Source organism: Ranitomeya imitator, chromosome 1, assembly GCF_032444005.1.
Source record: "Ranitomeya imitator isolate aRanImi1 chromosome 1, aRanImi1.pri, whole genome shotgun sequence".
NCBI lineage: Eukaryota > Metazoa > Chordata > Amphibia > Anura > Dendrobatidae > Ranitomeya > Ranitomeya imitator.
The window spans coordinates 1,190,460,276-1,190,474,256 of NC_091282.1; the positions used below are offsets into that span (position 1 = coordinate 1,190,460,276).

Consider the following 13,981-nt stretch of genomic DNA (forward strand, 5'->3'; position numbering starts at 1 on the left):
TGAGCATATTTCATATAATGGGTGATGTAGCGGCTTCTTGCTTATGTCTTTATATAATGCTAAGTTGATAAGATCTGTCGTAATTTCAGCTGTATCATCTCATTAGTTTTATAATATGTTGTTTATCTTTTGATTCTTCTAAATATAACATTGAAAACACATCATCCCCTGGGGTCATCTTTCGCATAGCTTGTCTTACTGCTTTCTGGACGTACATCGCAATCATCACCTGGAGTTGGGGAAGGGACTGCCAGCTTCCCATGAATGGCCTCTGCGAGGTGCTCTATCTGCTGCATAAGCACCTTCTGTTGTTGTTGCTGCTGTTGCAGCTGCTGTCCCAACAGTTTATTTGTTTCCTGTTGCGCCAGTTGCTGCTGGTGACTTACTTGCTGTTGTTGGACCTGGACCAGGTGCTTGACAAGCTCTTCGTTCAGCACCGGTCTGTCATCGTTAGCTTGTTCACGGTAATCTATTTTTGTATGCTGTATGTAACCTCTCCTCATGTACAGAATCATGGAATCAATGCTGCCCTGAACATAAAAATAATATGTATATATATCAGAAACCCCCACAAGTCACCTTCATTGAAAAAGTCAACTCTTTAAAGTATGTTAATTCTTTATGCATTTCACAGAAATTAACGCACAGTGAAATGGAAAAATTCAGTTTTTCTCTATTAAAATTATGTTTTTTTTAAACAGCAATAGAAGAAAAGGCTCCCAACAAATCGTCACCCAAGCCAGACCCTATATGGAGTCGTAAAGTGCTGTAAATTAGGACACAGGGGGGCTCAGGAGGGAAGGACGAGGAACTATCTGGGCTTTGGAGACTGGAATAATTTGCACGCACCATATCATAATTGCTGAGACCCATTCGTGCCAAATATAGTAGTAGCCCCCCCTAAAATGACCCTATGGTGGAAACTGCTCTCCTCAAGGAATACATTTTGGGGTGCAGTGAGCACTTGGATGACACACGTGCTATGTCAATAATATATAAATATATATATATATATATATATATATAGTTATTATTATTTAATTCCTAGTTATCACACTGATGACGTCAGTTTAGTTGCTATAGTGATAGTACTCAGCGCTGTGGGAACGCTGTGACATGCGGAACGTTTATCTCCTGCCTCCTCTCTCCGCCCGGAACTATTTGGTACCTGCACAGATGATGACGCGGCGCTGTCAAGATGGCAGCTGACATCACACTATTATTCAGAGCCTGTGTGAAAACAGTGAAGACCCGGAATAAAGCGCTCGGGGTATCACTGCCGGAGACTGACCTGCTGAAGAAGAGCCGCCCCAGGGGGGAGTTTAGCGGGAAGGCTCGGGATGTGGTGAGTCACTGAGGGCTCGGTCTAACAACCGGTCACTGGGCAGCTGTTTAGTGAACTACATATCCCGGGATGCTTTGCGCGCATCGTTTAGGAGTTATTGTATAGCGTTCTGTTGCTTTCCATCTGTTGTGAAGCGGCCACTTCCAGCGTGTCCTGTGAGAGCATGCTGGGAGTTGTAGTTCCACTAATGTAGTGTCTCTGTAATAGTCTGAGGATGCCCTGACATGACTCTATGGCTGCTAGTCTGGCACTTGATGGCTTCTTGCACCTCCTGCAATGTCTATTCCTGGGACATGATTTCTTCTCTTAGCAGTAAAGAGTTAATTTAAAGAGGACGCTTGCTGTATAGAGAGGTTCATAGACCTGGCGGCATCATCCCCTCAGCCTGGTCAGCCCTACCATGTGATTGATAGAAAAGCTGCACATGCCCAGTAGTGTCCTGAGCCCCTGTACACTGTCCTGTGACTCATTTATATGGATCATATGCCTCCATTACAATTAACCCCTTCCCACAGTGGACAATTTTCATTTTCGCACTTATGTTTTTTTTTTTTTCCTCTTCTTCCAAGAGCCATAACTTTTTTTTTTTCCCCATCTCCGTAGCTGTATGAGCGCTTGTATTTTTTTTTCCGGCATGGGTTGTATACTTTTTCATTGACACCATTCCGTTTACCATATAATGTACAGAAAATTCTGCAAACAAAAATTCCAAGTGGGATGAAATGGAACAAAGAGAACTTTTCTTAAAATTGTCCCCATTTTCCGAGACCTGTACTTTTGATAAGTCGCTGTAGTTTGTAGTTCTTGATTTTGCGGATTTTTTTTCTGTAATTTAAATTTTTTTTTTTTCTAAAAATAAAACAAATTGTCAGTTTAACATAATTCCTTTGATGATCCTTTTCTCCCATATATCTCCGGCTTTGCTGTGATCCTTGGGTGGATCTTAAGCAGATACTAGATAATCCTGAGGATATGTCTCCTTATCTTGGTGGAGCGCAGCGGTCAGATGATGGCCTTCTCCTCATTATGGTAGTAATTGGTGACCAGACAGTCCGTGTTCCTGTGTGACCAATCACATTACACTGTCTGTGAACGCTGCCTTATGTTTCACATTAGATGATTAAATATAGATGGTCTTTGGCTTTGAGGTGCCCGGAACTGATACTGACGGGATGTCTCAAAATAGGCTAAATTCAAGTGATTTTTTTTTTTTCCTCCTCTTTACTATGAATGAACAGACTCGGGGGAAGTTCGAGTTCCACTGAGCTTTAGTCCAAAGTTCGGTTCTAGTACCAGAATTGTACTCTAACTTTAACCAGAACCTCATAGAAATCAATGGGGACCCGAACTTTGTTGCTTTAAAATGGTGTGTTTCCGTCTGTCTTTCTCTCGCGCTCTCTCCTTCACCCGGAAGTCCGAACACTAAAAAGGACTTCCAGGAGAAGTCCATGTTTGGAGTTCAGTGCCGGTGACTAGGTGTCCAGTACGAACCCTGAACTTTTAAAGGGACACTGTCACCTGGATTTGGAGGGAACAATCTTCAGCCATGGAGGCGGGGTTTTGGGGTTTTTGATTCACCCTTTCCTTACCCGCTGGCTGCATGCTGGCTGCAATATTGGATTGAAGTTCATTCTCTGTCCTCCGTAGTACATGCTTGCACAAAGCAATCTTGCCTTGCGCAGGTGTGTACTATGGAGGACAGAGAATGAACTTCAATCCAATATTGCAGCCAGCATGCAGCCAGCGGGTAAGGAAAGGGTGAATCAAAAACCCCAAAACCCCGCCTCCATGGCTGAAGATTGTTCCCTCCAAATCCAGGTGACAGTGTCCCTTTAAGTCTGGGTTCGCTCATCCCTACTCCTTGCATATCAGATACTCATCATGTTATAGGAGCTTTCTATCACTTACCGTAAATATTGATGATCTATGTGTAGTGTGACAGTCACTGGCACAGTGTATGAAGGGACATATGTGTCACCGCGTAAACTAAAATCAGTAATGTACAACTAGATTGTTTTTGTCTCCAGCACGTTAAGTGCTGAGAGTGTTAATGTTAAAGTCACAATGGGCAGGTTTTACGTGAGCACCCATAGAGTGGGTGCTCACTGTATCCCCTCTTGCAGAACCGACACCGGAATGTGTACTAGCAGGACCTGCGTTGATGTAATGTGATTATCACTTGGGCCTGGTTAAATTTCTGGACATGAGAGACAGTCTGTGTGGTGTAGTGGGAGAGGAAGCACTCCCACGTGGCTCCAGAAGGAGCAGAGAACATTGCCAGGTGTCTGCAGGTGGATCCTACAGAGAAAAAAACTCTGATGAACTTTGTTTGTTTTCCGTTAAAAGGAACCTGTCACCCCTAAAATCGAAGGTGAGCTAAGCCCACCAGCATCAGGGGCTTATCTACAGCATTCTGTAATGCTGTAGATAAGCCCCCGATGTATCCTAAAAGATGAGAAAAAGAGGTTATATTATACTCACCCAGGGGCGGTCCCGGTACGATGGGTGTCCGGTTCGGGGCCTCCCATCTTCTTACGATGACGTCCTCTTCTTGTCTTCACGCTTTCGGCTCCGGCGCAGGCGTACTTTGTCTGTCCTGTTGAGGGCAGCGTAAAGTACTGCAGTGCGAGGTGCCGGAAAAGGTCAGAGAGGCCCAGCACCTGCGCACTTTAGTACTTTGCTCTGCCCTCAACAGGGCATACAAAGTACGCCTGCGCCGGAGCCGCAGCATGAAGACGAGAAGAGGACGTCATCTTATGAAGATGGGAAGCCCCAGTCCGGACTGCGACACCCATCGGACCTGGACCGGACCGGACCGGGACCGCCCCTAGGTGAGTATAATCTAACCTCTTTTTCTCATCTTTCAGGATACATCGGGGGCTTATCTACAGCATTCCAGAAGCCCCTGATGCTGGTGGGCTTAGCTCACCTTCCATTTTGGGGGTGACAGGTTCCCTTTAAGCCAGGAAGGCTCTGCTTTTGTTTTCCCGAACCCTGCCTTGGTCTATGCTGACTTTAATAAACCAGCAGTGCTTAACAATCAAAGTGTTCCTGTGTCTGCCTGAAGAAGCAGCTAAGCGTGTCGACCCCTTACATTAGGAACACAGACCCTATTAATCAGCTCACAGATGTAATAATAATTTTATTTCTATAGCGCCAACATATTCTGCAGCACTTTACATTTTAGAGGGGACTTGTACAGACAATAAAGACATTACAGAATAACAATAATCACATAAATCAACACATGCCAAGAGAAATGAGGGTCCTGCTCGCAAGCTTACAATCTATGAGGACATAGGGGAGAGACGAAAGGTGGATGGTAACAGTTGCTTGAATTGTTCGGACCAGCTATAGTGTAAGGGTACCGTCACACTATACCATTTCGATCGCTACGACGGTACGATTCGTGACGTTCCAGCGATATCGTTACGATATCGCTGTGTCTGACACGCAGCAGCGATCAGGGATCCTGCTGAGAATCGTACGTCGTAGCAGATCGTATGGAACTTTCTTTCATCGCTGGATCTCCCGCTGTCATCGCTAGATCGGTGTGTGTGACACCGATCTAGCGATCTAGCGATGCGATCCAGCGATGCGTTCGCTTGTAACCAGGGTAAACATCGGGTAACTAAGCGCAGGGCCGCGCTTAGTAACCCGATGTTTACCCTGGTTACAAGCGTAAAACTAAAAAAAAACAAACAGCACATACATTCTGGTGTCCGTCAGGTCCCTTGCCGCCTGCTTCCAGCATTGTGACTGTCGGCTGTAAAGTGAAAGCAGAGCACAGCGGCTGTGCTTTCACTTTCACTTTACGGCCGGCAGTCACAGTGCAGGAAGCAGACGGCAAGGGACCTGACGGACACCAGAATGTAAGTATGTGCTGTTTGTTTTTTTTTAGTTTAACGCTTGTAACCAGGGTAAACATCGGGTAACTAAGCGCGGTCCTGCGCTTAGTTACCCGATGTTTACCCTGGTTACCCAGGGACCTCGGCATCGTTGGTCGCTGGAGAGCTGTCTGTGTGACAGCTCCCCAGCGACCACACTACGATTTACCTACGATCACGGCCAGGTCATATCGCTGGTCGTGATCGTAGGTAAATCGTATAGTGTGACGGTACAGTAAGGCTCGGGTGTTCATGTAAAGCTGCATGAACCAGTTAGCAGCCTAAATATGTAACAGTACAGACACAGAGGGCTATTAAATGCATAATGGGTGTGAGAACATGATTCGAGGGTCCTGATTATGAAGAAAATTTTGAATGGGCAACACAGGGATCGTTAGATAAATATGTTGAGGTGGTAGACCAGTCTGAAGAAATGTGTTTTTAGGGCACTCTGAAAACCCTGGGTATTGGGGATTAATCGCATTGTTCTGGGTAATGCATTCCAAAGAATTGGCGCAACACGTGTAAAGTCTTGGAGACGGGAATGGGAGGTTCTGATTATTGAGGATGTTAACCTCATGTCATTAGCAGAGCGGAGGGTGGGTTGGTAGACTGAGACAAGGGAGGAGATGTAGGGTGGTGCTGAGCCGTGGAGCACTTAGTGGGTGAGAGTGATAAGTTTATAGTGAACTCTGGAGTGGATGGGTAACCAGTGCAATGACTGGCACAGGGTAGAGGCATCGGTGTAACGTTTGGTCAGGAATATGATGTGCACAGTTTTCAGAGCTCCAATCCATACACTGGGTTGTGGCAGCTCCGCTTCTATTGAACTGAATATGAGCTGAGCTGAAGTTCCCAAAAAATGGCCCCAATACAATGAACGTAGCTTTGGTGGCCACCTCTGTACACTGTTCATCTCCAACTACCGCTTAGAGGGAATTTGTCAGCAGGATTTCACCCGAAGCTGTTTATATGCACATGTAGACCTTGCAAAGACAAGTTCATCCATACCTTTAGATATCTAGTCTGTTTCTCCCTTTACAGATAAATTGCTGCTCTAATTAATAAGCAAATGAGCCTGAAGTGCTCTTGGCTTATAGAAGCTCTTCCCAAGCCTCCACTCTACAGTTTCTTCACATTTTTTTTTTCTATAGAAACGTAATCTCATCAGGGTCCATGGAGCATTTGGGAATGAATGTTCTGCTTTCCATGAAGTGAAGCGATTTTGTGCCATGGAAGCGAGTATTTCCACTTAGATGCCCACTGAGGCTATCCAGCTCTGGAAGCCCTATCCCTGCTGGGAGGTTGGGGTCGTCAGAACTAATTGAGTTACTGTGCTGTAGAGAAAATGCTTTTTGTCTTCTCTTACCAAAGTATAAATGTCTATTTAATTTCCAGATGTTTCGTGCTGCCATTTCATGTGTGCAACTTTATATCGAGTGCAGGAGAGGAGCCTTCAGTAATGTCCTATGCAAATCCAATCATGGGATGAGGTTTCCTAATCTAACGAGATAATTCCATGTCTTCTTCTAGGATTATTACTGAATTTTCCAGTTACTTTGTAGTCCTAAATATAACACAGATACCAATGTCCTTAGATGACTTTGGTCGGGAATAAGATGCATCTGATTTAGTTCATCCTGGAGATCAGTTCTATGGCCCCTGATGCAAGGTTTCAAGTATAAAATCACTAGGGAAGCTTTATCTGGCCAAGTGTGCCATAATCCTGGTGGATGAGCCCTTCTCCTGCACGTAGTGTAGACTTTTTACTGAATCTCTTCTCCAGTCTGTGTTTAAAGCAAAGATCAGAACTGTGCCCTCCCGTCTCCAAGCTGCACGCTACTTCTGAGGGTTTCTTGGAGAGATGTTTCGGAGTCTCGGGAGCCGGACATTATCAGTTTGTTGACAATTAGAGGGACATCAAAAGTGATCTATATTATTATTATATTTTTTTTAAGTTTAGTTGTTCCTTAATCATGTGTTGTCAAGATGCATGTTCATGGACCCTCTACTCTCAGTTCACAGACTTTGCTGAGTGTGCAAGGCTGTGGAGTCGGAGTTGGTGTCCATTTTGGTTGAGAAATGGACAGACTCTGACTCCTAAAATTATATAACAAATTGGGTACAGTAGTACAATGCAGTATACGCTGTAAACGTTTTTATAATAATTTAGGAAAGTTATAAAATGTACTATAAATGTCTGTTCTGTTCCTCATCTAAGGATCTCAGCTTTTCGTTGAGATGAATCTGTGCTGCACTTTATGTACAGGCTCAGTAGTGACCAGTGCTGTGGAGATGAATCTGTGCTGCTTTTTATGTACAGGCTCAGTAGTGACCAGTGCTGTGGAGATGAATCTGTGCTGCACTGTATGTACAGGCTCAGTAGTGACCAGTGCTGTGGAGATGAATCTGTGCTGCACTTTATGTACAGGCTCAGTAGTGACCAGTGCTGTGGATATGAATCTGTGCTGCACTGTATGTACAGGCTCAGTAGTGACCAGTGCTGTGGAGATGAATCTGTGCTGCACTTTATGTACAGACTCAGTAGTGACCAGTGCTGTGGAGATGAATCTGTGCTGCACTTTATGTACAGGCTCAGTAGTGACCAGTGCTGTGGAGATGAATCTGTGCTGCACTGTATGTACAGACTCAGTAGTGACCAGTGCTGTGGAGATGAATCTGTGCTGCACTGTATGTACATGCTCAGTAGTGACCAGTGCTGTGGAGATGAATATGGGCTGCACTGTATGTACAGACTCAGTAGTGACCAGTGCTGTGGAGTTGTGGATGAGATGAATCTGTGCTGCACTGTATGTACATGCTCAGTAGTGACCAGTGCTGTGGAGATGAATATGGGCTGCACTGTATGTACAGACTCAGTAGTGACCAGTGCTGTGGAGATGAATCTGTGCTGCACTATGTACAGGCTCAGTAGTGACCAGTGCTGTGGAGATGAATCTGTACTGCACTGTATGTACAGGCTCAGTAGTGACCAGTGCTGTGGAGATGAATCTGTACTGCACTGTATGTACAGGCTCAGTAGTGACCAGTGCTGTGGAGATGAATCTGTGCTGCACTGTATGTACAGGCTCAGTAGTGACCAGTGCTGTGGAGATGAATCTGTGCTGCACTATGTACAGGCTCAGTAGTGACCAGTGCTGTGGAGATGAATATGGGCTGCACTTTATGTACAGGCTCCGTAGTGACCAGTGCTGTGGAGATGAATCTGTACTGCACTGTATGTACAGGCTCAGTAGTGACCAGTGCTGTGGAGATGAATATGGGCTGCACTGTATGTACAGACTCAGTAGTGACCAGTGCTGTGGAGATGAATCTGTGCTGCACTGTATGTACAGGCTCAGTAGTGACCAGTGCTGTGGAGATGAATATGGGCTGCACTTTATGTACAGGCTCAGTAGTGACCAGTGCTGTGGAGATGAATATGGGCTGCACTGTATGTACAGACTCAGTAGTGACCAGTGCTGTGGAGATGAATCTGTGCTGCACTTTATGTACAGGCTCCGTAGTGACCAGTGCTGTGGAGTTGGAGGTTTGACCTACTGACTCCACCGCCCGGGGGTGTAATGTCCACCTGAAGATCGACAGCTCAGACCCCCGTGGAGCAGCCATGCTGCTGGTCTGCACTCGGGAGCGCAACATCGGTGGCTGAGGAATTGAGCACTGTCTTTTGGCACCTTGCCTAAAATGCTAGTACTTTGGGTGTTTGGACAAAATGTCTGTTTTAACCAAAAACTTTACAGTTTGTAAAGAAGTAAAGCACTTAGAGGACTTCAAGGCAAACTCATCTCTTGGAGAACGTCCCTGTTGTTATTGAGCGCATTTGAAAGACTCCCATTAAGTTTTGCCTCTTTTAATACGGATCTTGATGGATAACGATAGTTTTACCGCAGGGCAGTCGGTAAAGATAAATTACATTTTTCGCCAGGGATATGGAGTCAGTAATAATGTACCAACTCTGTAGAGTTAAAATATTAATTCCTTCATAAAGACTCCTGTGTATGTCAGAAAGTTTGGGCTTCTGATCTACACCCCTGGTTTTTGCCGTATTTTGCAATGCTTGGTGGCACTTTAACTTGTGATTCTTGGGAGCACGGTCTTTAGGCATCTTATCCGGAAGTATAGATACAGTGGAATGAGGCAAGGGTGAATGTAGAGATGGTGAAATGAGAGTTTACCTTCTGAGCTGAAGGCATGCAGGATCAGTGCTAGCGCACAAATGGTGGCGCACACCAAACACTGGAAACTAGAGTCTTAATACGGATTTCAGGGGGCCATTTTTCACGGTGTCCACCGCAATGTAAACCATGGAAATGCGAGGACTCCGGGTTTTAACAAAATGCTGGCGGAGTCCCCGCGTCACCGAACACCCTGCAGCGTTGCACCTCCGAATATCCCTTCCTCCCAACTTGGGATCTGCAGCATCGCCCCACTCCTGTCTCCTGGTACCCTGCTCCACTACAGCTGCCACCCACAGTAAGTGATAAGACGCATGGTTTAAAAGAAGCACCACCAACTTATTAATGAAGTTGTTTTTTTCCTATTTTGCTTGTGTGTCTTATAATCTGCAAAATGCAATATATTTTCATCTTTTACGTTTTACAAATTACAAAAAGAAAAATCGGCCAATTCAAAAGTTTGGGTACCCTGCAGGCTTAGTGCCTAGTAGCACCCCCTTTTTTCTCTGATCGCCCATGACTGCACCACGGAGAGAGGGGATCCGCCCACCAAGGACAGGAAACCTACGGATAAAAAGGCGGTACCACTCTCCTGCATCAGTTGGTTTCCTGTCCTTGATGGGAGACCTACGGACTTACCAGTTCGACGTTGTAATTCCGGGGCCAACCAGTCCGACTCGGGCAGCTGGGGTCCCTCTGCCTCGGCTAGGGTGGTGACCCGAAGCGCCACCGCTGGGAGCCAGTGGGCGGGGGAGGTGACAAGGAGTTCGCGGTCACCTCCCCAGGTAAGATGCAGCAGCGGCAACATCCAGGGGGGTCCCTCTGTGGTTGCGGGAGGTGCAGCGCGACCCTCCCTAAAAACAAGCATCAGTCTGCACGCTGCACTGCCATCGGGCGTGCAGAGTAACGCGCTATAGGGACTGCATAGGACCGGGGGTGCCGGTCAGCAGCGCCATATCTGCTTCCCGGGCGCCATCTTGAAAGTTCGGCGCATGCCCGGGATCTAAGCTGGTCTCGCGAGGTTAGGACGCTTCCGCGCAGGCACCGGCGGATCGCCGCTCGAGCGCTTGGCGCGGTCTGCGCAGGTGCCGGCGGGGTTGCCGCTCGGGCGCTTGGTGCGGTCTGCGCAGGCGCTGGCGGGGCTTCCGCTCGGGCGCTTGGCGCGGTCTGCGCAGGCGCCGGCGGGGTTGCCGCTCGGGCGGTCTGCGCAGGCGCCGGCGGGGTTGCCGCTCGGGCGCCTGGCGCGGTCTGTGAGCTCATGCGCAGGCGCCGGGCTTGATGCGCAGGCGCTGGCGTTCGGCGCTCCTCGCCGTGGAGCAGGCGCTACTGCGCAAGTGCAAGAAGAAAAAAAAAAAAAAAAAAAAAGCGGCGGGAGGGTTTAAATAGGAGAATCCACATCCTCCCAGTGGCTCTGCAATAATAGGCAGGAGCCTCAAGAGCTAATAGTTGCCGCAGCGCCAGCTCAGCTCGAGTATCAAGGCAGCATCCGCAGACCAGCAGCAGTATGAGCGACCCGGCATCACCTTTGCCCGAATCACCTCCACCTGTAGCGTCGCCGCAGCAGCAGCAGCAGCAAAAAAGGCGACAGCAGAAAGGGCACCAGGACACCAGCAAAGAACGCCAAAGGTCCCAACACAGTAAGGAGTCCAGTACGGCGTCGGGGGAAAAAGCCAGAGGCAGAGAATCCCCAACCGGTATTTATGGGTCCTGGAGGTGGTAAGTGGATCTTCGTGAAAGTCAGAGACAGTAAGATTGTTATTTGTCTCTTTTAGGGGAGGAAAAGCGTAGGTAAAACTAAGCACAAAATTTGTGCCATCTGTAGAGAGCATCTTCCACCTACCTGGGAGAAGAGACTATGCAATACTTGCATTCAGCAGACTGTATCTGAAAACCTTCCTGGGTTTGCAACAGATCTAAAAAGCCTAATTAAGGAGCAAGTGGAGGACACCTTTAGATCACTAAAAAGTGGGGAAAAAAAGGAGAAAGACCAGACACAGGTCTCCATCTCCAGTCTCAAAATCCGACAGCGATAGTGAGAGTTCAGTGTCCTCCGACTCCTCCTCCTCATCTTCATCGTCTACTTCTTCCTCAGGGGGACATAACTGTTTCCCACTAGAGGATACCGATGGCCTCATAAAAGCTGTGAGAAGTACCATGGGTTTGGTAGACTCCCACCCTAAAAAATCGGTACAAGACATCATGTTTGGGGGCCTGGAACAGAAAAAGAGAAGAGCTTTTCCGCTTAACGAAGCAATAGCAGCCTTAATTAAGAAAGAATGGAAGAAACCCATGAGAAAGACCCTTTTAACTCCGAAAAGGAAATACCCCTTCGAGGAGGAATCCTGCTCCTTTTGGGAGAAGGCCCCCAAATTAGACGTAGCAATTGCTAAAGCCTCAAAAAAATTTGCTCTCCCGTTTGAGGACATGGGGTCCTAAAAGACCATATGGACAAGAAGGCAGATGCCTTTCTCAAAGGCTCCTGGGAGGCAGCGGGAGGAGGCCTGAAGCCGGCAGTAGCAGCAGCATGTACTTCACGCTCCCTGATGATTTGGCTGAACCAACTAGAGGGTCATTTAAAGGGGAAAACTTCCCGGGACTCAATGCTCAATACATTACCAGTAATGAGAGGGGCCGCGGCTTTCCTAGCTGACGCCTCGGCCGACTCCATCAGGCTATCCGCCAGAGCAGCAGTGTTTGCTAATGCGGCCAGGCGCGCCCTCTGGCTTAAGAATTGGCCAGGCGACCTGCAAACGAAAACAAAACTGTGTACCATCCCCTGCGAAGGAGAATTTCTGTTCCGTTCCACCTTAGATGACATCTTGGAAAAAGCAGGGGACAAGAAAAAGTCCTTCCCCTCTCTGGGAGGTTTTTCCGTAAGAACCCAGGGAGAGGCCAGGGGAAATGGGAAGATAAGAAGAACAAAAATAAGGGGTTTATCTTTAACAAAAACCTCAATGACAACAAAAAACCTTCACAATGAAGGTTCGCCCCAGGTGGGAGGGAGATTATCTCTCTTTCTCCCAGCCTGGGAAAAGATTACTTCCAGTCGATGGATACTAAACATCATAGAATCAGGACTGAGGTTAACATTCAAGAGGTGCCCTCGTCCCTCTTTCAAGATAACATCCACAAGATCCTCGGCAGAAGAGCAGTTGACGCTAGAAAACGAGGTTGTCGGGTTAGTAAAAAAAGGAGTACTCCTGGAAGTTCCCCCTCAAGAAAGAGGGCAAGGGTACTATTCCCCTCTATTCCTGAGAAAGAAGCCAGACGGTTCCTTCAGGACCATTATCAATTTGAAAAACCTAAACAACTACCTAGAGGTTCAAGCATTCAAGATGGAAACGATAATGTCATCTATCAAAATGCTGTTTCCTCAATGCTTCATGGTGGTCCTGGACCTGAAGGACGCATATTATCACGTCCCAATACACAAGGATCACCAAAGATTCCTCAGAATGGCGGTCCACATCAAGGGAGTCCTAAACCACTTCCAGTTCTCAGCTCTACCATTTGGCCTAGCAATAGCCCCAAGGGTTTTTACAAAGCTGGTCGCAGAGGTAATGGCTCACCTCAGGGAAGAAAACACCCTGATCGTACCATATCTGGACGATTTCCTGGTGATGGGCTCCTCCCCGCAACATTGCAAGAATCAACTAGATTTAGTGATTCATTCTCTAAAGGATCTGGGTTGGCTAATAAACCTAGAAATATCCAGACTGGTGCCTTCTCAGATTCAGGGTACTCCCTCTAGACTCCAAAAAAATGGAATGTCGGCTCCCAGAGAGCAAAATACAAAAGATAAAAAGTTTAGTGTTAAGAGTACAATCTCTCCCCTCCATAACACTTCGTCAGGGCATGTCCCTATTAGGCTCTATGACATCTTGCATCCCTGTGGTCCAGTGGGCCCAACTACATTCAAGAGATCTCCAATGGCAGCTACTGTCAGAGCAAATCCTTCTAGGAGGGCATTTAGACGGGCAGTTAACATTGTCTCCTCGCACCAATCACTCTCTGACTTGGTGGACGTTGCAGGAAAATCTTTCCCAGGGAGTCCCATGGGTAATCCCGATCTCGAAGGTCCTAACTACGGACGCAAGCCCCTCAGGGTGGGGGGCTCATCTGGGCGACCTAGTAGCCCAGGGCATTTGGTCTCCGTCCCTTGCAAACAATTCCTCCAATATGAAGGAACTCCTGGCAGTAAAATTTGCCCTTCAGGAATTCTTGGGAGTCCTTCAATCTCACCATGTAAGGGTGATGTCGGACAATCGGGTGGTAGTATCTTACCTAAATCACCAGGGGGGTACCCGTTCCAAAAATCTAATGGAAGTGACCAACTCGATCCTTCAAATAGCCGAGAGCAACCTTCTATCCCTGACAAGCCTGCACATAAAGGGAGTAGACAATTACAAGGCAGACTTCCTTAGTCGGTCCAGCCTAAAACAGGGGGAATGGGAACTAAATCCAGTGATATTTACCCAGATCACACAAAAATGGGGTGTTCCCAAAATAGATCTCTTTGCGAGCCATTTAAACCAAAAAGTAGCCTCCTTTTG

At 47.1% G+C, this 13,981-nt stretch overlaps 1 protein-coding gene across 1 annotated transcript in view; it reads left to right on the plus strand.

Moving 5' to 3' along the window:
* Positions 1 to 1,160: 1,160 nt before the first annotated feature.
* STX18 (syntaxin 18) overlaps positions 1,161 to 13,981 on the plus strand; it is a 197,491-nt gene continuing 184,670 nt past the window's right edge. Inside the window, exon 1 of the mRNA XM_069744834.1 lies at positions 1,161 to 1,345. Coding sequence (XP_069600935.1) covers positions 1,199 to 1,345 — 147 coding nt within the window. The 5' untranslated portion in view covers positions 1,161 to 1,198. The remainder of the gene's footprint in view (positions 1,346 to 13,981) is intronic.